At 35.3% G+C, this 27445-nt stretch overlaps 3 protein-coding genes across 3 annotated transcripts in view; 1 reads left to right on the forward strand and 2 right to left on the reverse strand.

Annotated features, from left to right (window-relative positions):
• Nucleotides 1–27445, forward strand: part of LOC136804983 (choline dehydrogenase, mitochondrial-like) — a 291737-nt gene that overhangs the window by 38011 nt on the left and 226281 nt on the right. The window lies entirely within an intron of this gene.
• LOC136804966 (mitochondrial inner membrane protease subunit 1-like) lies at nt 938–13001 on the reverse strand. Its single transcript, XM_067061496.1, has 6 exons — nt 12881–13001; nt 12457–12557; nt 12012–12081; nt 11505–11567; nt 4025–4135; nt 938–1457 (listed from the first exon to the last, which is right to left on the reverse strand). Exons 1-6 carry the CDS (start codon nt 12989–12991, stop codon nt 1422–1424), a joined length of 492 nt encoding a protein of 163 aa, XP_066917597.1. The 5' UTR covers nt 12992–13001; the 3' UTR covers nt 938–1421.
• LOC136804967 (putative leucine-rich repeat-containing protein DDB_G0290503) overlaps nt 13096–27445 on the reverse strand; it is a 35000-nt gene continuing 20650 nt past the window's right edge. Inside the window, exons 23-50 of the mRNA XM_067061498.1 lie at nt 27212–27307; nt 26833–26928; nt 26568–26705; nt 26162–26245; nt 25888–25983; nt 25517–25567; nt 24651–24710; nt 24397–24480; nt 24139–24234; nt 23884–23979; nt 23655–23705; nt 23487–23521; nt 23108–23159; nt 22876–22968; nt 22541–22665; nt 22056–22227; nt 21439–21792; nt 20580–21210; nt 20094–20316; nt 19371–19808; nt 18991–19118; nt 18311–18646; nt 17817–17998; nt 15142–15255; nt 14313–14402; nt 14042–14096; nt 13855–13901; nt 13096–13608 (exon numbers count right to left, since the gene is read on the reverse strand). Of these exons, the coding sequence (XP_066917599.1) occupies nt 13507–13608; nt 13855–13901; nt 14042–14096; nt 14313–14402; nt 15142–15255; nt 17817–17998; nt 18311–18646; nt 18991–19118; nt 19371–19808; nt 20094–20316; nt 20580–21210; nt 21439–21792; nt 22056–22227; nt 22541–22665; nt 22876–22968; nt 23108–23159; nt 23487–23521; nt 23655–23705; nt 23884–23979; nt 24139–24234; nt 24397–24480; nt 24651–24710; nt 25517–25567; nt 25888–25983; nt 26162–26245; nt 26568–26705; nt 26833–26928; nt 27212–27307 (4125 nt within the window). The 3' untranslated portion in view covers nt 13096–13506. The remainder of the gene's footprint in view (nt 13609–13854; nt 13902–14041; nt 14097–14312; nt 14403–15141; nt 15256–17816; nt 17999–18310; nt 18647–18990; nt 19119–19370; nt 19809–20093; nt 20317–20579; nt 21211–21438; nt 21793–22055; nt 22228–22540; nt 22666–22875; nt 22969–23107; nt 23160–23486; nt 23522–23654; nt 23706–23883; nt 23980–24138; nt 24235–24396; nt 24481–24650; nt 24711–25516; nt 25568–25887; nt 25984–26161; nt 26246–26567; nt 26706–26832; nt 26929–27211; nt 27308–27445) is intronic.

Consider the following 27445-nt stretch of genomic DNA (forward strand, 5'->3'; position numbering starts at 1 on the left):
AAAATTAATAATTCTAGTTTCCTTCTAGCTAGTCCCCTTTTTAATTTCCCCATGAGCGAGCTAACCAGAATATATATATTGAAAAATGAAAGAAACTTAAAAAGCATAAGTACAAATTATAGGATAATTTTCTTCAATTTTGATTGAAAAATGTAAAAAAACCAGCTGCTAGGAAAGGGAGAAGAACAACTTGGTGTTAACAAGAGGTTCCTGACGAAGCAAAACTGAGCACAATTGGGGACAAAGAAAATAAGGCTTGTCAAAAAAATGAATAACATATAAGAATCAAGCTGAGTCCTCCAAATGAGACAAAGTGTTGTAAAAAGTTATGAAAGTCCAGAATCTATTTTTTTCTTCCTTTTTTTTCTTCTTCTTCGTGAAAATATGATTTTTTTCAATCCTTGATTTTACACGATTTTTGTCCAATTCTTGCAAATAGTAGTTATAAGTTACTCATTTTCACTTTAGTCAAGAACAAGCTTGTTATCCCTTGTGTTAAAAAAACCTCACAGAGAGATGAGAGGAGATTTTCATAAAATCCTAAGAAGCTACATTCATGTTTTATTATATTGGTATCTCCTCATTTGAAAATCTTCAGACAAAGACTTTTTTTATAAGAACCAGTTTATAAGAATATGAAGCTAAATTTTGGCAAAAAAAAACCAAGAACAAATTAAATATAATTCCAAAAGATGCTGATTTTAAATCCCTTTGAAATGGTAAACATATTTAGAATATTTTAAGAATATTAGTAGATGAATACAAACAAACGACATCTAACCTCAAACTTCCTTCCTTATTTCGAAAAAAATATCGGAAACATGTCTTACCTACATCTATACTCACTCCGTGCATTATAATGCTGCTAAACCAAGAATTTCCCCATTTTCCTCCCCTTATATTGGATTGGTAAAGGAAATGGAAACAGTTTTTCCGATGGTTTTGAAATTATGAAACTTTAAATCTCATCTATAAAATGTTTACATTATCACGTTGTAGAAAGTTCAGCAGAATAAAAAATAATTTGATATACCTTTATGAGGAAAAATAAGCCAGCATTTAAAAATTCTAGTTGGGAAAATTTAAATCCCTTAGAGAAGTCACTTTTCCCTACAGATGTTTTGAAAATTAGTCAAATTTTCGTCGATTATATTCATAATTTGGAAATTCATCCTTGCTCAAATTTCCCATCAGATAGAAAGGCAAAAAAATTATTAAATAGTTGACAAGGGTTGACAAGGTCCATTCAAATTCAAAATAATTTTTCTTATTGCGTGCAAACTGGACAAGGTAGACAAGAGAATTGTTTCTAGGGAACTTTTCCACGATTTTTCACGAATCTGTTTTTATTAAAGGATAATATGGAATACTTCATCAAAAGGTTTTCATACCACAATTTGCTTGTCGTTTTTTTTCCGCCTTTAAGAAACAAATCCAAAATCCGGTATTGGCCATACCTAAAAAAATAAGTTTAAATTTGTTGAATGATGAGTCTGTTGCCAATCATAGGAGTTTTAGGTTTTGTTTTTAAATAAGAGTGATATCGTTTGCTTACTCATCAATTTTAATTTATAAGCTTTTTGATATTGAATTGACATGGATGTGGAGCAAGATTGGTCAGAAAGAGGAAAAGAAAAACATTTTTTTGCTTATATCAGCACAATATAGCAATAGACAGAAACTGTCTAAACATGTGTCTGATATAAAACGGAAACACTTATGTAAAAATAAATCCTTCAATTGTCCTTTAAGAATAGGTTTGAGTATTGGAATTGGCTGTATACATTGTTGTATTCCACTGTGTGAATTATTTTACATATGAATCAAACCACATTTCATTTCTCACACTACTTTAGAGTTGTTTTAAGATAAAACTTTGCTCCTTTACGCAATTGCATTTCCCTATTTTACATAACATAGTTATAGTTAAAGCGCAAGTTGAGCGTGTTATATTTGAAACCGAACACACTTCGTTTCTCACACTATTTTTTTTCCCCTGTATAAGCTGTTTTACGTAACATAAGGCATAGTAAAAAAATCATAGTAAGAGTCTTTTTGTGTTACGTTACTTTTCACAATTTATTTTTTACGCTCATGTAAAATGGTCCATTCCTCGATACAGTGGGTGGACGAACAAAATCCAGGAGGTTATCCAAGGAGAATTTCCAGGGGGCAAGGAAAGTTTTTGCATTTTTACCAACAACCGACTACCTGTAATCCCTTTCCCAAGAGTGAAGTAAATATAGCGAGGTCAGGTAGCACATAAAAACGTAAGAATACTTCAGATGGTGATTAAAGCATGAAATTTGACACAGATGATCCTTAGAGGGTCTAAAACTTAATTTTAAACAGTAACACCAAATTTTGCCACCTGGCCACCTACCATATGACGTCATCAGGTGGCCAGGCAAAAAATTATTTTTTTGAAAATATTCAAAATCTGATGGTTCCAGCGGAAAGAGCATGAAATGCTGATAAAAATTGAGGTATAAAACATGCCTTGAAAATCTTCCTATCAAAAGTTATGGAGGTTGAAAGTTTTTTGATGACGTCATCATAAGCCTTTGCAGGCAAAACTTAAAAACCTCGTAATTTTGGTACAAATTGACCAAATTTCATGTTTTATACATGAATTCATATCAAAATTCATTGCTTTTTCGGATTCCGATGTTCAAATTGAATTAAAAGCTTTAAATCCTACAGAATACTAAAACTTAGATTTTGAGCTTTACACGGCAAATCAACGCAGCGTTCTCCCTTCAGGAGCACAGTGTACAACCAACTAATTTGTTTGGATGTTTTAAGCCTTCCTTTGTTGTTTAGACCCAAGCATCAGATGGAACTTCAAATTTTGACATGGATTCATGTATAAAACACTAAATTTGGTCAACTAGTTCCGTTATTACGGGATTTTAGGTTTTGCCTGGAAAGGCTTATGATGACGTCATCACATCATGCTCTTTTCCACTGATACCATCAGATTTTAAATATTTTCAAAAAAATAAATTTTTGCTAAGCCACCTGATGACGTCATCTGGCAGGTGGCCAGGTGGCAAAATTTGGTGTTACTGTTTAAAATTAAGTTTTAGACCCTATAAGGATCATCTGTGCCAAATTTAATGTTTTAATCACCATCTGAAGTATTTTTGTGCTAACAGACCTCACTAATAAAGTAAATTTTCCAACGTAATTTCTGGAGTTTTTAGTGACCTAATTTAATTTTCCAGGGGTTCTAAAAGTTATCCTATAATTTACAGCCTACAGTAGAACCTCAAATTAGCGGACACTCTAAAAGGCAGACACATCTGATTGGCGGACAAAATATTTTTCCCCGGCCATTTCCTAGTCAAATCCTTATAAAAAAGTCTCCAAAAGGCGGACACTCAATTAGTGGACACCTCCATTTAGCGGACAAATATTTTTGCTCAGAATGGTCAAAAACCTGTTTTTTCCCTCCAATTAGCGGACACCGAGGAAAACATAGTTTCAGACATTAAGATACAAGTAATAAGTGATTTTAAACCATTTATTTCAAGCATTTTTTTGTTGTTCTTTTCCAAATTTTGTTTACAAAGATTCAGTTTTTCCTTTACCCAGTTGACAAGCTTTCCTGGGCCACAAAAAACAAAAAACAATCAATTAAACAACTTTTCTCGAGTCTTTTCATGCTCCTATGTCTTTAGGGAAATGCCTAAAACCATAATTTCATGTTTGCGATCCCCTAGTACGGTTTAATTTCAAAATTTGAGCCTGAAACTCAAAACCCTCCAAAAGGCGGACACCTCTAATTAGCGGACACTAATCCGATTCCCCTAATTAGAGGTTCCACTGTAATTTTGGTTCGTCCACCCTCACTTTAGTTTTTCCGAGGGAAATGCAAACTTTTTCTACACCTTTTCAAGAATTTTTTGACACGAAAAGGTTCCTCCCGACCCTGATTTTCGACTCCAGATTTTCGATAAAATACAAAGTTTAATGGGGAGAGATTAGGACCAACCAAAGAAGAAAGACAAGAACTTTTTACCTTGAAGCAGACTTTCCCATGAATAAGGCCAATCGGAACAGCTCCATAGCTTCTCGAATCCGTTGAATTCTCAGGGTTGTCGCCTAGCAACCAAATATGACCACGCGGTACCTAACAATAATGAATAAGCAGAAATTAGGCAAGCTCGCAATGTATGGGCAGGCGAAATCGTCGGCCTTTTCAATACACGTCAGATCTGAATCTGACGGTATTCCAAAAAACATTAGACGTATTAAAGAGTAGTATGGTTGTAACATGATATATAATATACTATTTAAACATATTACATCAGACGGATCAGTTTTCCCTTTACTTGTTTTTACAAGACATCGGCAGATTGGCCCTGCTGCTGGCTAAGGAAAAAGGGTTAGGTCGAACTATTTTTCTGATTTCAATGGTTTCATAGGTACTCCAGTGTTTTCACTTGTTTTTAAGAGATATTGGCCGTTCTAGCTAAACAAGTGGAGCTAGGCCGAACTATTTTTCTGGTTTCAATGGTTTCATAGGTACTCCAGTGTTTTCCCTTGTTTTTACAAGAAATTGGCCGTTCTAAGCAAGTAGGGCTAGGCCGAACTATTTTTCTGGTTTCAATGGTTTCATAGGTTCTCCAGTGTTTTCGCTTGTTTTTACAAGATATTGGCCTAATAGCTAAAAAAGAAGGGTTAGGTCGAACAATTTATCAGGTTTCAATGGTTTCATAGGTACTCCAGTGTCTTCGCTTGTTTTTAAGAGATATAGGCCGTTCTAAGCAAGTAGGGCTAGGCCGAACTATTTTTCTGGTTTCAATGGTTTCATAGGTACTCCAGTGTCTTCGCTTGTTTTTAAGAGATATAGGCCGTTCTAAGCAAGTAGGGCTGGCCCGGACTATTTTTCTGGTTTCAATGGTTTCATAGGTACTCCAGTGTCTTCGCTTGTTTTCAAGAGATATAGGCCGTTCTAAGCAAGTAGGGCTGGCCCGGACTATTTTTCTGGTTTCAATGATTTCATAGGTACTCCACTGTTTTCGCTTGTTTTTAAGAGATATAGGCCGTTCTAAGCAAGTAGGGCTAGGCCTAACTATTTTTCTGGTTTCAATGGTTTCATATGTACTCCAGTGTTTTCGCTTGTTTTTTATTTTAGCTAAGCAAGAAGGGTTAGGTCCAACTATTTTTCTGGTTTCAATGGTTTCATTATGTACTCGAGTGTTTTCGCTTGTTTTCAATCCAGCTAAGCAAAAAGGGTTAGAACTATTTTTCTGGTTTCAATGGTTTCAATGGTTTTTTAGGTTCTCCAGTGTTTGCGCTTGTTTTTACAAGCCACTGCCCATTTTAGCTAAGCAAGTTGAGCTAGGCCAAACTATTTTTCTGGTCTCAATGGTTTCATAGGTACTCCAGTGTTTTCGCTTGTTTTCAAGAGATGTAGGCCGTTCTAGCTGAGCAAGTGGAGCAGGCCGAACTATTTTTCTGGTTTCAATGGTTTCTTATGTACTCCAGTGTTTTCGCTTGTTTTTAAGAGATATAGGCCGTTCTAGCTAAGCAAGTGGAGCTAGGCCGAACTATTTTTTTTGGTTTCAATGGTTTCATATGTACTCCAGTGGTTTCGCTTGTTTTCAAGAGATATTGGCCGTTCTAAGCAAGTAGGGCTAGGCCGAACTGTTTTTCTGGTTTCAATGGTTATATATGTACTCCAGTGGTTTCGCTTGTTTTCAAGAGATATTGGCCGTTCTAAGCAAGTAGGGCTAGGCCAAACTTTTTTTCTGGTTTCAATGGATTCATATGTACTCCAGTGTTTTCACTTGTTTTTATCGGCATTGTAGGTAACCTGGGTCGGTAAACCTAACATTACATATCTAGTTACCAGTACTCGTAACACATGTAACTCTTTGCACTTGTAACTTTCACTGATATACAGCCAAGTGATAATTTGGCAAATCACTGAGACCATGTTGACATTTTGATAAAAATATTAAATTATACTCAATGTGATCTCAGTAGTGCGAAAGGATATAAAGTTGAATCTGTCAGAAGCTTGTAAGGTCTCTGAGAGTCTGTCAGAAGCTTGTATAGTCTCTGAGAGTCTGTCAGAAGCTTGTAAGGTATCTGAGAGAGTGGTTTCAAGAGAGGAAATTAATCTATTTTTCCATTGTTACTTTAAAACATGACTTAATGATAGTTATTGACAAAAATATTGACAAAATCACAAAATATGACGCCTAAAAAGACAATTATAGTAAAAATATTTGGCATACCGAATGTGATGCAAGAAGTGTGGCTGGATATAAAATTGCATCAATCAGAAGCTCGTTAGGTCTCAGAAAGGCAGGTTTTAGAAAGACGAGCGTGATCATTATCCTATCATTATTTTCATGACAAAATGACATAAATTAATCAAAATAATTATGGATTAGCAAAATATGATATCTTAAGATAAGAAATCGTCAAAAATTGCAAGCATACTCAAAGTGATGTTAATAATAAAAGCGGATATAGATTGACTGAATTCAGAAGCTAGTGAGTTCTCTCAGATTGTGTTTTAAGCGAACTCTTAAAAACAAGGGAAAACACTGGAGTACATATGAATCCATTGAAACCAGAAAAACAGTTCGGCCTAGCCCTACTTGCTTAGAACGGCCAATATCTCTCGAAAACAAACGAAAACACTGGAGTACATATGAAACCATTGGGACCAGAAAAATAGTTCGGCCTAGCTCCACTTGCTTGGCTAGAACGGCCAATATCTCTTAAAAACAAGTGAAAACACTGGAGTACATATGAAACCATTGAAACCAGAAAAACAGTTCGGCCTAGCCCTACTTGCTTAGAACGGCCAATATCTCTCGAAAACAAACGAAAACACTGGAGTACATATGAAACCATTGGGACCAGAAAAATAGTTCGGCCTAGCTCCACTTGCTTGGCTAGAACGGCCAATATCTCTTAAAAACAAGTGAAAACACTGGAGTACATATGAAACCATTGAAACCAGAAAAACAGTTCGGCCTAGCCCTACTTGCTTAGAACGGCTAATATCTCTCGAAAACAAACGAAAACACTGGAGAACCTATGAAACCATTGGGACCAGAAAAATAGTTCGGCCTAGCTCCACTTGCTTGGCTAGAACGGCCAATATCTCTTAAAAACAAGTGAAAACACTGGAGTACCTATGAAACCATTGAAACCAGAAAAATAGTTCGACCTAGCCCTTCTTGCTTAGAACGGCCTATATCTCTTAAAAACAAGGGAAAACACTGGAGTACATATGAAACCATTGAAACCAGAAAAATAGGTAGGTCCAGAGATTTGGGAAAAGAGGATAAGAAACGCCGCTGCCGCTCGCTGTTTTCCTATTCTTTCCCTTTGAATTCGGCACCCTTTGAAGAAGCAAGGCTGTAGAATAGTTGAGCAAGAAGGAAGGCCGAAACAAAATGGCGTTACGTACAGGTTAACCAATGTTCAAGAAAAAAGTCCTTGAATAAAGCTTTCCAGTGAGTTCTTTGTGAAAAAGAGACTGGGGAGTGAATCTTTGATCTTCTGGGGGTTTCCCCTGAGAAAATCGAGGAAAATCATTCTATATTCTGGGAGTAAAGATGGCGGACATGAGGCATGCTTGAAATTTTGAAAATTTGGGACCAATTTCTTTCTGGCTTGTATTGCTCTGAATGAATTTTTTGTGTTGCAGACATAATTTTTATGGGTAGTAGGAAGGTTGATTGTGACCGCCTATGCCTTAGTTTTCCTGGGCACTCTCTAAAACTTCTTGGCATTTTGATTTAAGATGGGCAAAATCGATTGATAATTTTGTTGTTTTTTTTAACTTTTAGATGGAAAAAATAGTGTAATCTTAGAAAAACTTCCTCCATGGTAATGGACTTGAGATTCAGTAAGTATACTTGATTTCCTCTGTGGTACTTTTAGCTTTATCTAGGGAAACCATTGACTTTTGGGTTGGAAATTTCAAGTTTCGGCTAACAAAAACATTGTAAAGTTCAAATAACCTCGACATGTGATATTTATAAAGTCTGACTATTGATGGGCCATGATTTTGACCGGTCAGTGGATTGACTCACAAGGCTTGGACAATTTTGCAGCCAAAACATAATTTCATCGGTGAACTTTACAGTCTGTGTTAGGGTAATTCATGCAGATTATTGCTTATACAAAAACAAAAAAGCCCTAGTTCTACAGTAGATTTTCATTTTATATATTTTCAGGGCTAGTTATCGTCATTTTCTCTATGAAATATTGTTTATAACAACACTACCCAGAAAAACCATTCCACAGAAAGTTAAGTATGGGCCATTTGCCATCCAAGCACTGGTGCAATGAAGTAAAGATTGACTCAGGATGACTCAACATTTTTGCATTTTGACCGTCACGTTAAGGCATGGAAAAGTCTGCTAAAAATGAAATTAAACCTGCAGAACCTATATTACGTGCATTATTTAGCTTGACCAAAACAGAATGGAATAATAAATATATGCAGAGGATGTTAATACTTTGTAAATGTTTTCTGGACAACCGTGGATATGAACAGTTGAACCTGGTTGAGCACCGCCTACATATCCTTTGAAATTGGACATATACTTGGAAAATGTTCTCTGGAAAAAGTGGATTTCCATATACGTATTATGTAAATTTGATCAGTCTGGAGAATTTTTATCGAATCTGTATTTATTTGGATGTTTGTTTTGTATCCAGGTTGTCCCTGGCTATTATTATTATTATTAATTTATTTGTTAATGCAGGTCAGGTTCTATATACAAAATTATATACATATATTATATACAATTGCATATACATTGGCAGTAAAAACTGATGTGGACCTGCAGGCTAAAAAACGAAAAAGTAAAAGCAACCACTGCAAAGGCAAAGTGTTTTTATACATGCAAAACTTGAGGCTGCCTGGAAAGATGGTCCAAACAAGTCATCAGAGCCAGGAAACATGTGGGCCAAAATTACCAAATGTAAACAAACTAGGAGACCCCAAAAGTGCTTCTATTTAAATTCTACAATTCTACTTGAACACAGATTTCCACTTGTTGTTATGTAACAAGTTTTTCTGAGCACAGGCTGATATTATTTTTCCAATATTTTTTCCAAATGTAAATGTATTTAATTTTTTAGCAATGAGTTACACATCTGTTGAATTTAGTCCTCTATGGAGCAATGATATAATTTTCTAGTCCAGCTTTCAAGTTATACAATCTGAATCAATGTACTAATTTAAAATCAGTTGGAAGGTTTTAGTCTTTTTTTATAGTCTTCTCAATTTTATTTCAATGGAAAGTCATGAGCGATATTGATTTTTTTCATGCAATACATCTTTATTTTCCCAGGTGTTATAACTGAAGGTGAATCATAAAAAAAACCTTTTGGGTTTAATCTTTTTTAGAAAAATTTCAAACCATTTTTTAGCAGCATTTACAAATTAAAAGAGTTGCATAAATGTTTTCTACTAAGAGAAGGATATTTTTAATTTTTAATTCTTATGCACTTTTATTATACTGTTTTATTTGCTAGATAGATATTTCATTATATCGAGGGAAAAATCCCTAGATGGAGCTGTTTTGTATAACTATTGTATTTTTTTCAATAATGTTTTTGGATTATTTTATGCTTTATTGTTTCGAGTTCATATAAAGCTCTTAAAAGAAAGATTTCATGATATTTGTGATCTTCTAGCATTGATATCATGAATTATCATCGCTTCTTTTTTCTTTCTTTCTTTTGAGCTCTATTTTTGTCATGTTTCCAATTTGTTCTAATACCCAACATCACTACCCGGCTGAAGAGGCCTCCATGATATTGTTTCTTAGAAACTCTAGTTCAAGAAATAACCAAAAATTATCCTAGTTTTACAAGCTTATCATTTTTGGTTTTATAATGTGAATTTCAATTCTTTTAGCTACAGTATGTATAAATTGATCAAATTGATTCGATCATTCTATAAGGAAAATATTTTGGTCAAAGCTGGGAAATTCTCCCCTTCAGGCACAACGACGAAGGCTTGAGAAACACTGCGTTCAAAGTGAAAAGTGCTTATAAAAAATATCAAAATCCGCGATTTAAAAAAAAAATTATTTCACTTTCGATTTCAATCACGGCTGCCATTTTTTGTTTGTACTTCTAGTCTTGTGCGCATAACGAATCAAGCGCTCTGATTGGTCCAGAATAAAAACAATCGATCGGCCGCAGACATTTCAATAGAAACAAAAGATTCTACAGCCTAGCTTCAAATAGATGAATAGCGCATTTCTTATCCTCTTTTCCCAAATCTCTGGTAGGTCTAGCCCTACTTGCTTAGAACGGCCTAGATCTCTTAAAAACAAGCGAAAACACTGGAGTACCTATGAAACCATTGAAACCAGAAAAATAGTTGGGCCTAGCCCTACTTGCTTAGAACGGCCAATAGCTCTTAAAAACAAGCAAAAACACTGGAGTACATATAAAACCATTGAAACCAGAAAAATAGTTCTGCTTAGCTTTACTTGCTTAGCTAGGAAAAGGCAATGTCTCGTAAAAACAAGTGAAAACACTGGAGTACCTATGAAACCAGTGAAACCAGACAAATAGTTCGACATAACCCTTCTCTTGCTTAGCTAGTAGCCGGGCCAATCTGCCGATGTCTTGTAAAAACAAGGAAAAACACTGAAGTACATACAAAACCATTGAAACCAGAAAAATAGTTGGGCCTAGCCCTACTTGCTTAGAACGGCCAATAGCTCTTAAAAACAAGCAGAAACACTGAAGTACATATAAAACCATTGAAACCAGAAAAATAGTTCTGCTTAGCTCCACTTGCTTAGCTAGGAAAAGGCAATGTCTCGTAAAAACAAGTGAAAACACTGGAGTACCTATGAAACCAGTGAAACCAGACAAATAGTTCGACATAACCCTTCTCTTGCTTAGCTAGTAGCCGGGCCAATCTGCCGATGTCTTGTAAAAACAAGGAAAAACACTGAAGTACATACAAAACCATTGAAACCAGGAAAATAGTTGGGCCTAGCCCTACTTGCTTAGAACGGCCAATAGCTTTTAAAAACAAGCAGAAACACTGAAGTACATACAAAACCATTGAAACCAGAAAAATATTTTGGCCTAGCCCTAACCCTAGAACGGCTAATAGCTCTTAAAAACACCAGACTACTTATGCCTAATGTCTGATGTAATATGTTTAAATAGTATATTATATATCATGTTACAACCATACTACTCTATAATACGTCTAATGTTTTTAGGAATACCGTCAGATTCAGATCTGACGTGTATTGAAAAGGCCGACGATTTCGCCTGCCCATACATTGCGAGCTTGCCAGAAATTAAACATATATGTATTGAATTGATTGCTACTAGCACAAAATTACGAGCCTTTTCTTCTTAAATCTAAAATCACGAAAATATTAACCTAAATCTGAAGCCTCCCAAAGAGTTTGCACCACTGCTTGGATTTGATAGCCTTATACAATCTCTTTTAAGTTAAGACCGATAAAAATAATCATTACCTCGAACAGTTTAGGGCAGCCATGTGTCAACATTTCAGGGGAACTTCTCACATGATCACCAGCCTGTCCGAAAGAAATTAATCGTGAAGCTGGTTTAGGGGGTTGCCTTGAGAAAACTAGTCCAAGTGAGTGTTCTGAATCTCCCAGGAGTTTAATTCTTTGGGAAGATAAAGATCTTTAGAAAGGATTGCCAATTTTAGAATTAAAGGAAAAATACAGCAAAGTCTTCATAACTCGAACACAAATTTTTTCAAGTTAAGGAAATTTCACGAGGCTGATTATGTCAAAAAGTTTAGAAACATATAAGAAACATTTAAGGCTCAAAAGGCCGATTTCTTAAGGAACATTGAGGCTGCTTGGTAAAACTAGTCTCTTAAAAAAAAAAAACGTATATTGGAGCTATAAATGTTCGAGTTAAAGAGACTCCACGGTACCAAAATTTTGCTAATGTTGTTGATTTTGTTGATAGAGGCCCAATGAAGAAATAAACAAATTTGGGCAACATACTGTAGCAGCCACTCTCTTGCAAACAAGATTCGTTGGGCTTGTTGGTGACTTGGATATAACTATGTCTCCTCTGAATAAAAAAGGAATACAAGAAATAAAAACTAAAAATCGCAACTACAAATAGCCATTGGCGAGAGATCTTCCTACAACATCTAAGTTTGAAGTATACAAGTTCGAAAAAGAATCTTAAGTTCAGAACTCCCACAACTTTTCATCGTATCATAGGTTGAAAAGTTTAATATCTTAGGTGTATCATCGTCGAGAAAGTGAAATTTTCCGAGAAAAAGAATTGACGCACCGAAGGTCGAATGAGATTTCTTTGGAAAATAAGAAAAATTATTTAGCTATTTTGTAATCCATATAATTCTTTGAAAAATATTATGAGAAAGTGACCTTATAAAAACAACCTGAGCAGTAAAAACAATGTTTTCGCAAGTGATCTTACACTTTGATAGAAGCTGTAGAGCGTTTAGATATCTTCTCAGTGATGACGACGTCTGCGTCTCCATATTTATTGAAGGTCGGAAGCATCGAAGGGCCTGATAACTAAAGAAACAGAAAACAAAATTCAATGAGTAACATTCAAGAGCTAATTATTCCTATGAATAATACTTATTATCTTACAAATATTTGAGGGCGTTCAACGGTTCCTATTTCTTTTTGAATATGAAAGCAAAGTAACTTGTAAATTACAAGTATGATATTCTGAAAGATTGTCCAAAATTACATAACACATTATGAAATCCATATTATGACCTTCTAGTTAAATTTTCATAATCTAATTCGCTTAAAATAAGGTGAAGCAGTATCAATTAAGAAGGTGAAGTTGAGGATATATAAATCCCTAAGGTTGTGAGGAGGCTACTTACGAAGGTCAACTCAGCTCCATACGTGAAGATACAATGTCCCACACAAAACACATTGATTCCAGTGCCGAGTAATAAACCAAACCTTTTCAAGCTTTTTGTAATTTTTATCATTATCTTAAAAAATAATGAGAAAAATTAAAATTTGTAGGTGTATAAAATGGTAATTAAGGTGTTAAAAGAGGACAATTGACAAGTGATTTTTTAAAGTCAATTTTAACTGTTTAAGAGCTACTGTTTCTTAGATTCCTTCAATTTCAAAATTTCAAAATTTACAAAATATAAATCAATATTTTTCAATTATACTAAATATTTGATGCGAGGGAGTATTTACAAAAATTTTTATCGATATTGTTTCAAATAAATTTTAAAGTCAATTAAATTATAATACAATAAAAAAGTTTTTCCTTGATGAAAGGGTGATGAAACTTGATCGAATGTGAGAAAATTTGAGAAAAGTTCGCTTTAATAGTAAGAAAAATAGAATGGTAAAGTTGGCTAGTCTGTCGGTGTGTGACAATATTACATATATAATGTGGAGAGAAGTAGGATAAAATGGTAACGAAATAACAAAAATTATGGTCCACAATGTTATGCATCAATCACCGGGAAAAAGCATGTTGAAGGTGTTATGGTGTTTTTGGAGATGGCATTTCTTCGAAGGATGTTGAAGGTGACGTCACAAAAGAATTATCCAATGATGCTTTCTCCTGTGCTTTCTTTGATTTCAACTGAAAAAGAAGAAAACACACTATCTTTGAGAGAGGTTCAGTTTCAGTGGTTTTCAGTTTTCGCGAAAGCTCTTTGAAAGCCCTCTAATCTCTCTTTATGGTGCATTCTCATCTAACTTTCTGATGTAAATGCACCAGAAAACATATTATTAGCTATCAAGACTTGTTAAATTATGACATGAAACGCAATGCCCAACAAATACTAGGAAGGCATTACAAAAAGAAAGTGAATAAACTCTAGCAAACCTCCATGGTTCCTCTTGTAGCTTTCAATGTATCCCTCGTCTTCATTACTAGAAATAAATGAAAAACAGCTTATTGAAGTTATTGGCTGACCAAACTAAATCAACCAAAGGAAAGCCTAACTGAGAAAAAGTAAGTTAGAGTAAAATGAGAACGGATTTGAAAGAAATGTGTAAAAAGTAATGATTACATTTCTTGGTGATCGACTTATCTTCGTTGCTTTTACCACGCCATTTCGCATTTTCCTGAAAAATAAAGAAATAGGTGGAATGGAACTTCACACGAGGACAATGTTTGCATTCGAGATAGAATAGACTACCCAAGACCAAAGAACTTTCGAAAAATTATTCAAAATGTTCTTCCAAAACTGCAAGCACATTGTGAGATCTTTCCCAAGTGAGCCATCTAATAATTTTCTGAAAGAGCTCCCGATCATAGGTGAATAATAAGTTTCTACTTACCTCGACCATTTCTACAGCTGACTTGATAAAATATTCTTTTGATTTCAATGTTTTCTTCAAACTTGCAATGCTTTTCTTCAATTTCAAATTCTGGAACGGAAGAAAGAATTCATCTCTTAAACGAAGGACACGTCTTCAGATTAAACCATCCTTCAGCAAAACATCTGAAGATGGTTGACACTCATAGTGAGAGGGGGTTGCTGGTGTAAAAAACTACGGCAATAAAAGAAACCAATATATTATATCAATATATATCAGAAATCAATGGGTTATTCCAGAAAGAAATGGCAAACAAGTGATACTTTTATGGACCTACTTGGTTATGTATTTAACACATATATAATTGATATCTACGTGACGTGACCATTAAACAATCATTCATAACACAAATAGTGACGATCTATTAAAATTAGTCGTTTGTTTCTTATAAAAAAAACGTTTAGAAACCAAAATTTCATGCTCTTGAAATATTCTTTCATATTCAAGACTTCGTTTTTTAGCCGTTTTTTGGCCCAAATTTGCCCAAGAAATTTTTTTTTCGAAAATCGGGCTCCGTCACATTTATGCCACCACCATTTTGCACCTTTGTACCAAAAATCAAAAGATTCCTATAATTCAATCCTGAGAAAAGTTGGTAACAGACGAACGGACGGACGAACGAACACAGGTTAATTTATAGGACCTCCACCCCACCGGGGTAGGTCCAACAATTAAGTTGTGCTAGCTCTAACATGGAGAAGGTGGGTAGATTTTGTTATGAATTGCTCCATAGAGAAGTCCATAATCCTACATATGATTGACAGTTAAAGCTGACAATTAATTCCCATACCTCTTCTTTGAGAGCTGATTGGTTGTTATGGTCATGTGGAACAAACGAATGGAAGATCCTGTTCACCGTTTTCATTCGTTTCAATATGTTACTCAGATCGTTCGTTGTTTGAGACTGAAAGGGAGTGTAAAAGCACAATATATTACTTTAGTTGTTACACCAATGGTCGACGTTAGCTCGTAGGCTCAGATGTAACGGTTTAGCATCGCGTCGGTATGGATTTGTGATGGAAAGGAACACATTGGTTTATATTCGTTTTGGAGCGTTTCGGAGCAAGAGAACGGAGAGGTTATAGAAGTAGCGGAGCTGAACTGTTTATATCAGGTTTACTTTCTAACGTCTTTTTTTTTGACGTTTCAAATTTTTGGTGTCTAAAATAGTGTTTTGGAAAAAACAAGTGATACTTTGATGGACCTACCTGGATTATGCATTTAACACGTTTATAATTGATATCTACGTGACGTGACCATTAAACAATCATTCAGAACACAAATAGTGACGATCTATTAAAATTAGTCGTTTGTTTCTTATAAAAAACGTTTAGAAACCAAAATTTCATGCTCTTGAAATGTTCTTTCATATTCAAGACTTCGTGAGCAAAAAAACATCTCCAAAAAATTGAGTAATTTGGCTAAGAACATTGATGTATGTTTATTAATAGTGATTCTTATTGATAAAGATGCTTTTTTTGAGCTGAAAAATTCATTTTTTACAAAAGTCTGCTTGAGCCATCTACTTTCATACAAAAAATCAGAAAAAAACAATGGTCCAATATTTCACTAAGTCCAAAAAACCCTTTTATGGCCGTTTTTTTAGCTGAAATATACCCCAAAATCTTTTTCTCCAAAAATCGGGCTCCGTCACATTTGAGGGTTTATAATTATGCATCTTTATGCAAAAAATCGTAGAAAATGAAAGAGCCAATCAATCTAATACCTAGGTAATTGATAATGTGCTTATAAAAAAATATCGAATTTGGCCAGTTTTTCTATAAAACATGCCAAACAACCAAAATTTCATGTCTAAACACTCGTGAGAAAAGAAAAACATCTATCTCATAAAAAAATTGAGTAATTTGACTAAGAACATTGATGTATGCTTATTAATAGTGATTCTTATAGATAAACATGCGTTTTTTGAGCCAACAATTTTTTTTTGCAAAAATCTGCTTAAGCCGTCTTTTACCTATGATGGTACCCTACTTTTATGCAGAAAATTAGAAAAAATTAATGATCCAATTTTTCACAAAGTCCAAAAAACCTGTTTTTTAGCCGTTTTTTGGCCCAAATTTGCCCAAAAACATTTTTTTCGAAAATCGGGTTCTGTCACATTCAAGGGTTTATAGTTATGCATCTTTGTGTAAAAAATCATAAAGAATGAAAGAGCCAATCTCGAGAAAAGCCAATACCTAAGTAATTGATAATGGGCTTATAAAAAAATATCGAATTTGGCCAGTTTTTCTATAAAAAAACGCCAAGCAACCCAAATTTCCTGTCTAAACACACATACTCTTCAAAAGTAAGCCCTCTTGAGCAGAAAAAACATCTATCTCATAAAAAAAATTGAGTAATTTGACTAAGAACATCGATGTATGCTTATTAATAGTGATTCTTATAGATAAACATGCGTTTTTTGAGCCAACAAAATTGTTTACAAAAATCTGCTTGAGCCATCTTATACCTATGATGGTACCCTACTTTCGTGCAAAAAATCAGAAAAAATTAATGATCCAATTTTTCACAAAGTCCAAAAAACCCGTTTTTTAGCCGTTTTTTGGCCCAAATTTGCCCAAAAACATTTTTTTTCGAAAATCGGGTTCTGTCACATTCAAGGGTTTATAGTTATGCATCTTTGTGTAAAAAATCATAAAGAATGAAAGAGTCAATTTCGAGAAAAGCCAATACCTAAGTAATTGATAATGTGCTTATAAAAAAATATCGAATTTGGCCAGTTTTTCTATAAAAACACGCCAAGCAACCCAAATTTCCTGTCTAAACACACATATTCTTCAAAAGTAAGCCCTCTTGAGAAGAAAAAACATCTATCTCATAAAAAAAATTGAGTAATTTGACTAAGAACATCGATGTATGCTTATTAATAGTGATTCTTATAGATAAACATGCGTTTTTTGAGCCAACAAAATTTTTTTGCAAAAATCTGCTTGAGCCATCTTATACCTATGATGGTACCCTACTTTCGTGCAAAAAATCAGAAAAAATTAATGATCCAATTTTTCACAAAGTCCAAAAAACCCGTTTTTTAGCCGTTTTTTGGCCCAAATTTGCCCCCCAAATTTTTTTTTCGAAAATCGGGCTCCGTCACATTTTGGGCATTGCCATTTTGCATCATTGTGCAAAAAATCAGAAAAAACTAATGAGCCAATCTCGAGAAAAGCTGGTAACTAACGGACGGACGGACAGACGGACAAAGGTTAATTTATAGGACCTCCACCGGGGTAGGTCCAAAAATTTTAGAACCGTGATGTCTGAACATAGTCTTAGAGTGCATTCATAGTACAAGATATCTAGGACACAAGAGCTGATAACAGCAGCTGGTGCCTTTGAATAAAGCATGCACAGTGAATGTTAGAGTCCAGAAAGACTTTGGATAGAGTCTTCACATATATTCTGAATAAAATAAAGCGTCAAGTTCATCTAGTATGTGATAAGGCAAACCTGATTGAGTTGTTCTTTTGTTGAAATACGTTTATGCATTGTCACAACCAATGAGATAACTTCTTTCACTTGGTCCAATACGGTCCGATAATCAGCCCATGAACCAATCAGCTGACAGCGATCGTGCGGTGATTGGTTGCTGGTGATTGATTCGTGAGATATGTCACGATCGCTAGAGATGTCTGGAAAATGCAAGTGAAAATTTAATAATAAGGTCAATACTCAAACAAACTCTACTTGGAAAGTTGTCTTCCATTTTAGGAAGGATAAATAACGAAGGGGAAATAAATCACAAGCAATCATCATAAAATGTTTATGTATTACAAAGTAAAATATACATAAACACCCTGATTTAATAACAAAAATTTTGTGAGGGGAGGGTGTATTTTTAAGTACCACTCCAGCAGAATTCTTTGCTTCATAGAGCAATAATCCCTGCAAATTTGGGCCATAGCCTAACCCATCGATGTTAAAGACACTTAGCGTCAACTTACTGTAATCTCTGGTAGGCGTTTCAAAAGGAGAAAAGTGTACTCTCGGTTTTTCCTTTTCTTCGTTTCGATTATTTCCTCCACCGTCCACACTGACGCTTTGCAGCACGGCCGAAAATAAACTTCGCTTGGCAGACATGCTTGGATCTTTAGATGGGGTAACCAGAGGAGAAATAGAGACTGGCCTTCCAAGCTCTTTCTCTAGTTTTTCTTTGAGAGCGATATTAGCGTCGATGCTTTTGGTAAGTTGCTCTCGCAAATCGCGTATTTCTTCCAGTAACGCCGTAAGAAGTGCTTTGTCAAGATGGTCGCTCTTTTCTTTAGACTCTTCTTCATTTTCTATTGAATAAAAGTTTGAATCAATATAACACGATGGACTAATTACAAGTCAAGCTTAAGTAATTGCTTCAACGAGCACACAAAAAGATACCAGAAGACCGGGGAATACCAGGTTTGCGAGGCGGTTGGTGTCAAAATATTGGATGATTTTTCCAGAGAAAAGTGATCCTTGAGAAGGAAATTTTCGACCTTGGGACCCTTTGAGAGACTAACCTATGAATTTGTAGGGACTTTTGAGGCATGAAAAAGGATACACTTATTGCACGCACATACCCGTCACCTGTTTGCCTAAGTACCCCACCCCCACGCTCTCCAGGACCAGAGGTTTAAAGAATAAGTCACACCTTTGAATCTAGAGATGCCAAGTTGTTTGACCAGACGATCATATGCTTCCATCTCTAACTTCAGATTATGTGAAATATTGTTCAATTCGTGGAGTTCGACGTGTAATGTCTCTATCGTCTCTTTGTCACTGAAAAAGTAAAATATTATGAAGTTGGTAAAATTGTCAGTAATTGGGTGAGAATGTCTGAAGTTATTGTTAAATTGTTATACAGACTCTCTAGCGAATGTACGATGGCTTCTCGAAAAATAATCAGACGAGAGCTAGTATTGACCCTAGTACACAATGGTAGGTGAACCAGAGTCCAAAACCAGATTGCAATTACCGCAGCACTATGCTGTGTCCGTTTTTTAATTAAAATCAACTGAAAATTATTCTCACTTCTCTTTGTCGGTCATCAACTCATCCACTCGACTCTTCATTTTTTCGTTTCGACTCTCGACCTCCGCTAATTTCTCTCTCAACGAATCATTATCTCTGATCAAGGTGATTTGCAAATTCTCTGGGTCGTTCAACATTTTGGCTTCATGTTCGACGTGTTTTAAGCGCTCTTCAAGTTGTTGACGAAGTGCATCGTTGTTTTTACGCGTTTCTTGTAATTGTTTGTTGAGTTCACGCATTTCTTTAATATGCTGTGCAATGAGTGACATATCGTCAGGGGAATGGGACGAGTTTTCCCTACTTTCTGGTCTGATGTTGTGACGATGTGAACTTGTTTGTAGAGGAGAAAATGATTGGCCGATACCAGATTCCATGGAATCGATTTTGGATTGGAGATTTGAAATTGCTTTGTTTTTCGAAGTGACCACTTCTTGCGATCTGAAATTAAAAAACAGAATAAATTTTGCGAAATACAGCGTCTCTTAAATCAACGGAACGAATCTTTAAAATGATTTTTCGTTTATAAACCTCATTTAATTATTGTTGTTGTTATTGAACAATTTCAGGAATCCAAGATAGCCCAGCTTAATAAGATTGACAAGGAATTACAGTGGGAAGTTGGTACGATGTTATTTTTCTAGTGGCGAAAAGTCTGGTCATCGAGATATCGAGATTCGGAAACAAGATACAGATAGCATAGCATTTAATATCCTGTCAACTTACAAAGTGACTTGTTCTTTCATCGAGTTTTCAGACTCTTTTGCTTCTCTCAACTGTTTCTCCAGTAAATCTTTCACGCGCTTCAAATCCTCAAGTTCTTTGTCAACGTTGGTGTTTTTACCGGCAGATTTTTCCCACTGTTCCACTTCGTGTTGGAGACGCTTTTGATTGGCTAATGCTGCAGAGAGTTCGTCCTGTAACTTCTTATTTCGCTGTTGGCAATCACCTGAAAGTAACAGATAAAACATGCTCCCTTTGTTATAAGCAGATGGAATATATGGGCTTACTTCGGTCGTATTTGACACTCAAGCACGCCATTAATCGAGTATATGAAAGGAAAAATGAAGTTCACGAAAGGCGATGCAAATGGTTGTTTTCTGATTTGTCCACTCCTTAGCCACCGTTCCCATAGCGACATCCTTGAACAGCGTAAATATTTCATGAAATAATATATAAAGTTTGAGGTGAATTCACCTATAACATGCTTACCTAAACGCAATGACACCGTTTTAAAATCATTATTTCTTGGACTCTGCTCAAGTCGTTCGATTTTCAATTGATTGTTTTCGGACGTCAAAGCCAAATTCTCATCTCTAAGTTGTTGCAATTCGGGGGATGTCAAGTTGTGTTGGAGCTCGTTCACTTTGATCAGTTCATCCACCTTTTCTTGTAATCTTTCTTTCTCTTTCTCAAAACTTTTTCGAAATTCTTCCATTTTTGTTGCAGTTTCGTGTTCCATCTCATTTTTCTCTAAATCGAAATTTCGTTGACGCTTCTGGATATCATCTTGAAGTGTTTCAACTGTCTTCAACGCTTTTTGTAGTTCTTCGTGAAGTTTCGATTTCTCATGATCTTTATCTTTCTTTAAGGTCTCATAATTGTTCGTCAAATCTTTCAATTTGGATCTCAAACGATCGTTGATATTGCACAACTCCTTGGCGTCCTTTTTCAAACGTTTTTTCTCTTCAAGAGCGTGACTCAGCTGTTTCTTTTCTGATGACGTCACATCTGGTTGACGCATGCGCTGTAGATTTTCATTCAATGCTTTCAAATCGCTTTCAGTTTCACTTAGTTTGCTTTCCAGCTCATTTTTCTCGTTCCGAAGATCATCGATTTGTTTCTAAAACATAAGAATGAGAAAAATATTAATGCTGCAAAATTTGTAGTATTAGCAATAATTGAGCGGCAAATACGAAGTAAATTCAATACACCACTCGATGCTTAACATGCTAAGGAACACTCAAACAAGATTGCATGTTTTTCTAAACCTATATATGTGATATCATTGAAACAGCGGTCCAAATCTCAAGTAGCTAAGACACTCAAGCACAAGAACTGAATAACAAACCTCTTTCAAATCGATGGCAACTTTTTGCTCAGCGATTACATCTTTCCATTCTCCCTGGTCTTCTTCGACTCGTTGATTCAACAATGCAAGTTGTTGGTGACACGAAGCCAAATCGCTCTTCAATTGATTACGTTGTCGAGTTAACAACTCTTTGTCTTGTTTCAACTCGTTAACTCGGTCCGTTATTTGACTGATCTCTTGGTCTCGATTGTGTACGAGTTGCTCGTAATCGAGTTTCATTGTGTCGAGTTGTGTGTTTAGTTGTTTTGCTTCTAACTCACATCGTTTTAAATCTTCTTTCAGTGATCGACTCTCACTCTCCGCTTCATCGATGATGGCGCTGATGTCTAGAGACTGAGGTGAAAGAAAAATATCAATATTGTGAGACAAAGAAGACTTTGGGCGCCACTCATGAAGACACGCTGACGTCAAGACACGCTTTGGGTGTTTGCTACACTGAGAAGGGTCTTCATAAAAAAGCTATTCCCTTTTGAAAACGTTGTAACAAAAGCAACAGCCTTACCAGTCTCCTTAGTCCATTCACTGATCTATTAAGGACGATCATCAAAATAAGAGAAGAGGGAAGAAAGGTGGAAAAACCGAACAATTAGTCTCACCTTCGGTGGCATTTCTTTTAACTTTAATTTGAGTTCACGATTTTCTTGGATCAGTTGTTCTTTGAAGGATTCCAATTCCGGTTGTTTCTTCATAACGTTCAACAAAATATTTTGCAAGTTTCTTCGTAAATGCTCCACTTCTGCAATCTCGTTCTTCAAAAGTTTCAAACAACTGTAAAAAGTAAAGCATTATTTTAAAAGTGAAGCCTTATGTTCAATCAAAATAGCCGGTCGTTGGTCAAATAAATACGAAAAGAATTCACAAAATCAACTAGTTTTTGGCCAATTTTTCTTCCCAAATATTCTTAAAATGCCCTTTGAGAGAGCAGATTTTCCATTTTTGTGATTTTGTGATGCTTTTACAAAGTAGATTGGTTTTTGAAACTCGTTGAGGGATTTCTGAGACATTATCACAACGACCAAACACAAAACATACCGTAACCCACTTTGCTCAGGTGCCCCCTTACAACGACATCAAACCTTACCTCTCAGGATGCTGATTGTTTTTCAGTTTCTCTGACAACGTTTGATACTTCTCTTTCTCTTTTTCAGCAGCATGTACAAGCTCCTCCAGTTCGTGTAGTAGAGTGTCTTTGTAATCTGGTGTGCCCTGTGTGAAACAACAAAAATACTCAAACAAAAACAATAAGTCAATGCTTTATCGTTCCTTGAAATTCATTGTTAGATGTAAGCCCTAATCATTAGGGATCAAGAAAAACATAACCGAAATTTCAAATAAGCTTTAGCTTTTTGTATACACAAACCCAGCATCATATTTGAAACTATTTTGTCGACCGGTAAAAAAACAACTTTTTTGTACCTGTCGTGAAAGACGATCGTATGCTCCTTCTAATTGGTTCTGCAACGATTGTTTAGAAAGTTTCAATAAGTCCATTTCAGCTTGCAGTTGCATCTAAAGAAAGAAGACATTATTAGATAAATAAAAAAAGTTTGACTACCAAATGCTCAGGAAGGGAAAAAAGCAGCAGTATTCAATAATGAGATTGGAAGGAAAAATATGTGTGGATTATTTGAGGCAGTTAGGCACCCACCTTTTCATCTTCTAGGCTGTGGCAAATATCTTCCAAGTCATCCATTTCTTTCCTAAAGCAAGCAAAATAACCAGGTTATCTGACAGGTTTTGAAGCCCGAGGTAAATAATATTAATCTTTTTTTGCCAAAGAAAACTGGCTAGTACTAACATTTTGAAATAAAATCTACAATACACCTGCATTGTCTGAAGATTGCGCCAGCATAAAACACCGTGTAGCAATTGTAAGTTAGTTCTTTGTTTCCTGATATTTCGCTAAATTTTTTCGAGCACTCTGTGATTCTATTTGTTTCATAGTACTAACATAGATCTCATTGGAATTTTTTTTAATTACTATATTCAGTCCAGGTCAGGTTAGGTTACAGCTGAATAAATGATACCTTGTAGATGCTGTGTTCTCTAGCTGCCTCTTTCCCTAAAAAGTTAAGTCAGCAAAATAACCATCTGGAAATTCATTGAGTTACAGAATCAAAATGACATCATTATTGATGACAAACCAAAGAAAGTATAAAAAAATTCGAATCTTCAACCTTACGCTTTTTAAGTACCTGTAAGTCTAAAATGATTCCATCTTTTTCTTTGTTTGAATCGGCCAAGCCCTGCAACAAAAAGAAAGAAACCAGTGAAATTTTCACGCTTTGAAAACTACCGCATGAGACATAGTTGATGGTTTTTAATCTTCAGGTCAATTATCACATGAGAAGAATTGCAGAAAGTTTAGAGGTGACAATAACTTAAAGCTTTCCATTTGTATAATTCATAAATAACATTCGAAACCTGTATGGATTGATCCTTGATGGTGATTTTCCTCTCATTCGAAATACAATCGATTTCTGATTTCTTTTGTAGTGCAGTAAGTTGGTCTTTCAAATCCTGTAAAAATGAAATTCAGAAACATTATTCTTGTCATTTGATACAATAAAACACTATTCAATCTATGACCTCCTAATAAAAAATGGGAAAGTTGTCCAGTGTTCTTCGAAGTGAGTAGGCTTCGATCGAGAAAGACAGGCATAAAAATCGTATCAATACTTTGTGTTCTTGTTTAGAGGTGACATTCATATCTTCTAGTTGCTGGATGACGTCATTCTTCTTACGTTGACTTTCATGAAGCATTTTGTACAGATCCTATGGTGGAAATACCAAAGACTGTAAACAACATAACACATTCAGTTTGATCAATCAGTTCAATTTCAAAGTGTGCAGTTCAAACAGGTTCAAAACAAAGGGTATTTGAAACTTCTTTTATTTCAAAAATATCTTTCGATTTATCGACGGATGATATCTTACCTTCACAAGATTTTCTTTTTCTTTGAGCAACGACAGCAATTCTTGATTCTTCAATTTTAGTTCTTCGTGAACATCACTTTCAATCTGAGAGACAAGCCATTAAATAAATAAATAAATACCGAAATTCTTTTACCAATATCAAATATGTTTTTGTATATCCTCTATCGGAGCCAAAGAGTTTGGTTTAAAGCATATTGTGATGTAGGTTGGGAAATTTGAATCTACTCAAAGACAAGAATTTAAAAGAAGAATACCTTTTGTACAATGTCAGGAGTATTGTTTTCTTTGAACAACCCTTCAATGATACTGTTGCACTAAAAAAAGATCAGACTGTTAGTTTGATTTTCAGTGAAAAAAAGTTGATATTTTGTACATCACCCCCAGAAACCTAAAAACTAAAAGCCGATAAGAAAGTTGTTTTTAATTGTGATAAATAGTTGAACGTGCGCAACGCACTGGGCTCAACTTCAGTGCCTTCAAACTAATCATAGGCCCAATTGTAGAACCCCAGATATTCACCCAAGGAACAAGTGTGCAAAACTTCAGCCAAATCGAACAATTTTTGAAGCCTCCAGGCTGCCCCAAAGTTTTAGCCTCGTTTTGGCGAAAACTCGTCCCCAGGCCCCAAAAATTAAAAATTTTTGAAAAATAAAAGAAATACGTCCTCAGATAATCACCTAAGGAACAAGTGTGCAAAATTTCAGCCAAATCGAACAATTTTTGAAGTCTCCAGGCTGCCCCAAAGTTTTAGCCTCGTTTTGGAGAAAAACTCGTCCCCAGGTCCCAAAAATCAAAATTTTTGAAAAATTAAAAAATCACCCCCAGATATTCACCCAAGGAACAAGTGTGCCAAATTTCAGCCAAATCCGACCATTTTTGAAGTCTCCAGGCTGCCCCAAAGTTTTAGCCTCGTTTTGACGAAAACTCGTCCTCAGGCCACAAAAATCAAAATTTTTAAAAAATGAAAAAAACACCCCCAGATATTCACCCAAGGAACAAGTGTGCCAAATTTCAGCCAAATCCAATCATTTTTGAAGTCTCCAGGCTGCCCTAAAGTTTTTGTGACAGACACACAGACAGACATTGTCAGATTGTAGCTCAACTGAAGTTGAGAATATACCTTCTCTTCAGGTAGCTGACGGGCCAGAGATCTCATACTGTTGTGGAAATTCTAAAAAAGAACAAAACCAATGATGAAAATCGAGATAAACGAGAAGTTTAGCTTTAGACACACTACAAAAGCATCTAGATCGTGTCAGCCAGGGAGCGTAAACAATTCTCAAGTCTGCTCAAGTAAATTTGAATATATTATTTCCACCTGAAAATTATGAAGAGTGGTACACAGCAAAACTAAAGGTCATTTTATTTGTTGCCAAAAACTTACTTTTGTAGTGTAAAGATCTAAGTTAAAAAGCTCGATTTCGGGCTGTACACTTTTTTAAGGATTTAATTTTTTACCTTTAAAAGGAATAACACGAAGAACATTAATACCTCAATACGATTCTTCTGACTTTGTGCGAAGACTGATAATTTTGATATTTCTTCCTCCTTTTCATTCAGCATTTCAACCAAATCTTGTCTTGAAGCCTGTGAGAGAAATAAATTAAAGATCAAAGATCAAAGCAGTCTCTTAAGTCTCTCCAATCTTGCTGAAAAAATTAACGAATGCTTACTAACTTTATTCGTGAAAAGAAGTAGAACTCTACAATTAAACACAAGAGAATTAAAATGAAAAAGAATGACCACAAAATGCTCATAAACTTACTCGCTCTTTATCGATTGCATTCTTCAACGAGTTCCTCAATTTGTCTAAAATTTCATTATCTTCGTCAGCGTTTGCGTTCAAGCCCTATAGAAAAAATATGTAAAGTATAACATGGAAGGAGGATCTGATGTATGACTTACCAATTCAAAAGCAGTCAGAATACAAAATTGCATACAGAATCGCACAAGTACAAAACCGATTCCGAAAAGATTCAATGAGCACATTGAGCTGATGACTAGACTGCGTGTATCGGTTTGATACAGGTTCAGACGGCGTGTAGCGTGTTTATCTGAGCGTTTTCTGATAACAAAGCATACTAGAGGATTTTAGCAGCCTAGCTCGTGTACTAAATATCGCTGGTGGAAAGCTTTCAATATAGAAATCAACGATGAAAGGAAAAACTTACCTTGATTTTAGATTGCAGATTATTAACGAAAGCTTGTGATTTTTGGTTGGTAAGAGATGCTTGTTGTATTTGATTGGTCAAATCCAGAATGTCATTATCTTTGTTTTGCATTTGATCTAAATACTTCAATTCTTGATCCTATGAAGGAGAAACAATTGGCTTTATCAAACTATCCAAACGGGAGGCTGGGAGGGAAAAGCAGGGATTTTTGAAAAAAACAGGAGATCGGGTTTGAGGGTATTAGAAGTTCTAAAAGATTTCTTACCTCGGATCGTTTTTGAAGCATTTGGAACGAGCTTTGAAGCTTTTTGGTGATAGCTTCTTGATCTTCATTCAAGCCAGATGGTGTTGCCAACAGCTCCTTGAAGTGGAATAGAAAACGAGTTTTTTGTATAATTTACACTTCTAAAGCCTCGGAAAATATTGCACACTATTTACACATATGAAGTGGTGAAAATTGACACAAAGTGAGGTCATCGCGTGAAACGTCAACGAGTAGGCAGCTACCTTCGACTAAGGTTGCAATTTAACTTACGCCATCGCGCAAGCAAAAGTCACTAGTGCGTTTTACGGCGTTTATGTTTTGTGTATCTGTGGTAGCATCGCGACCTAGGTGCACGTGAAAAGACCATACAGTTATTTACCTTAATCAGGGCATCTTTAAATTTTAAAGCACCAGTTACACTTTCGATTGTTTTATCTTTCTCATCCATCATCTGATTGAATCTGCCTTGTAAAGACTTAAAAAAAGTGTTAATAAAATATTTTTGTACAATTTTCTAATAAATGCTGAATAAGATTCCTCATATGTTATTGGTAACTCTCTCAAGGCATCTCAAGAATTTGAGCGATGAAAACATAAGATTGAAAAAGGCTTT

Source organism: Clytia hemisphaerica, unplaced genomic scaffold (assembly GCF_902728285.1).
Source record: "Clytia hemisphaerica strain Z4C2 unplaced genomic scaffold, Clytia hemisphaerica genome assembly, whole genome shotgun sequence".
NCBI lineage: Eukaryota > Metazoa > Cnidaria > Hydrozoa > Leptothecata > Clytiidae > Clytia > Clytia hemisphaerica.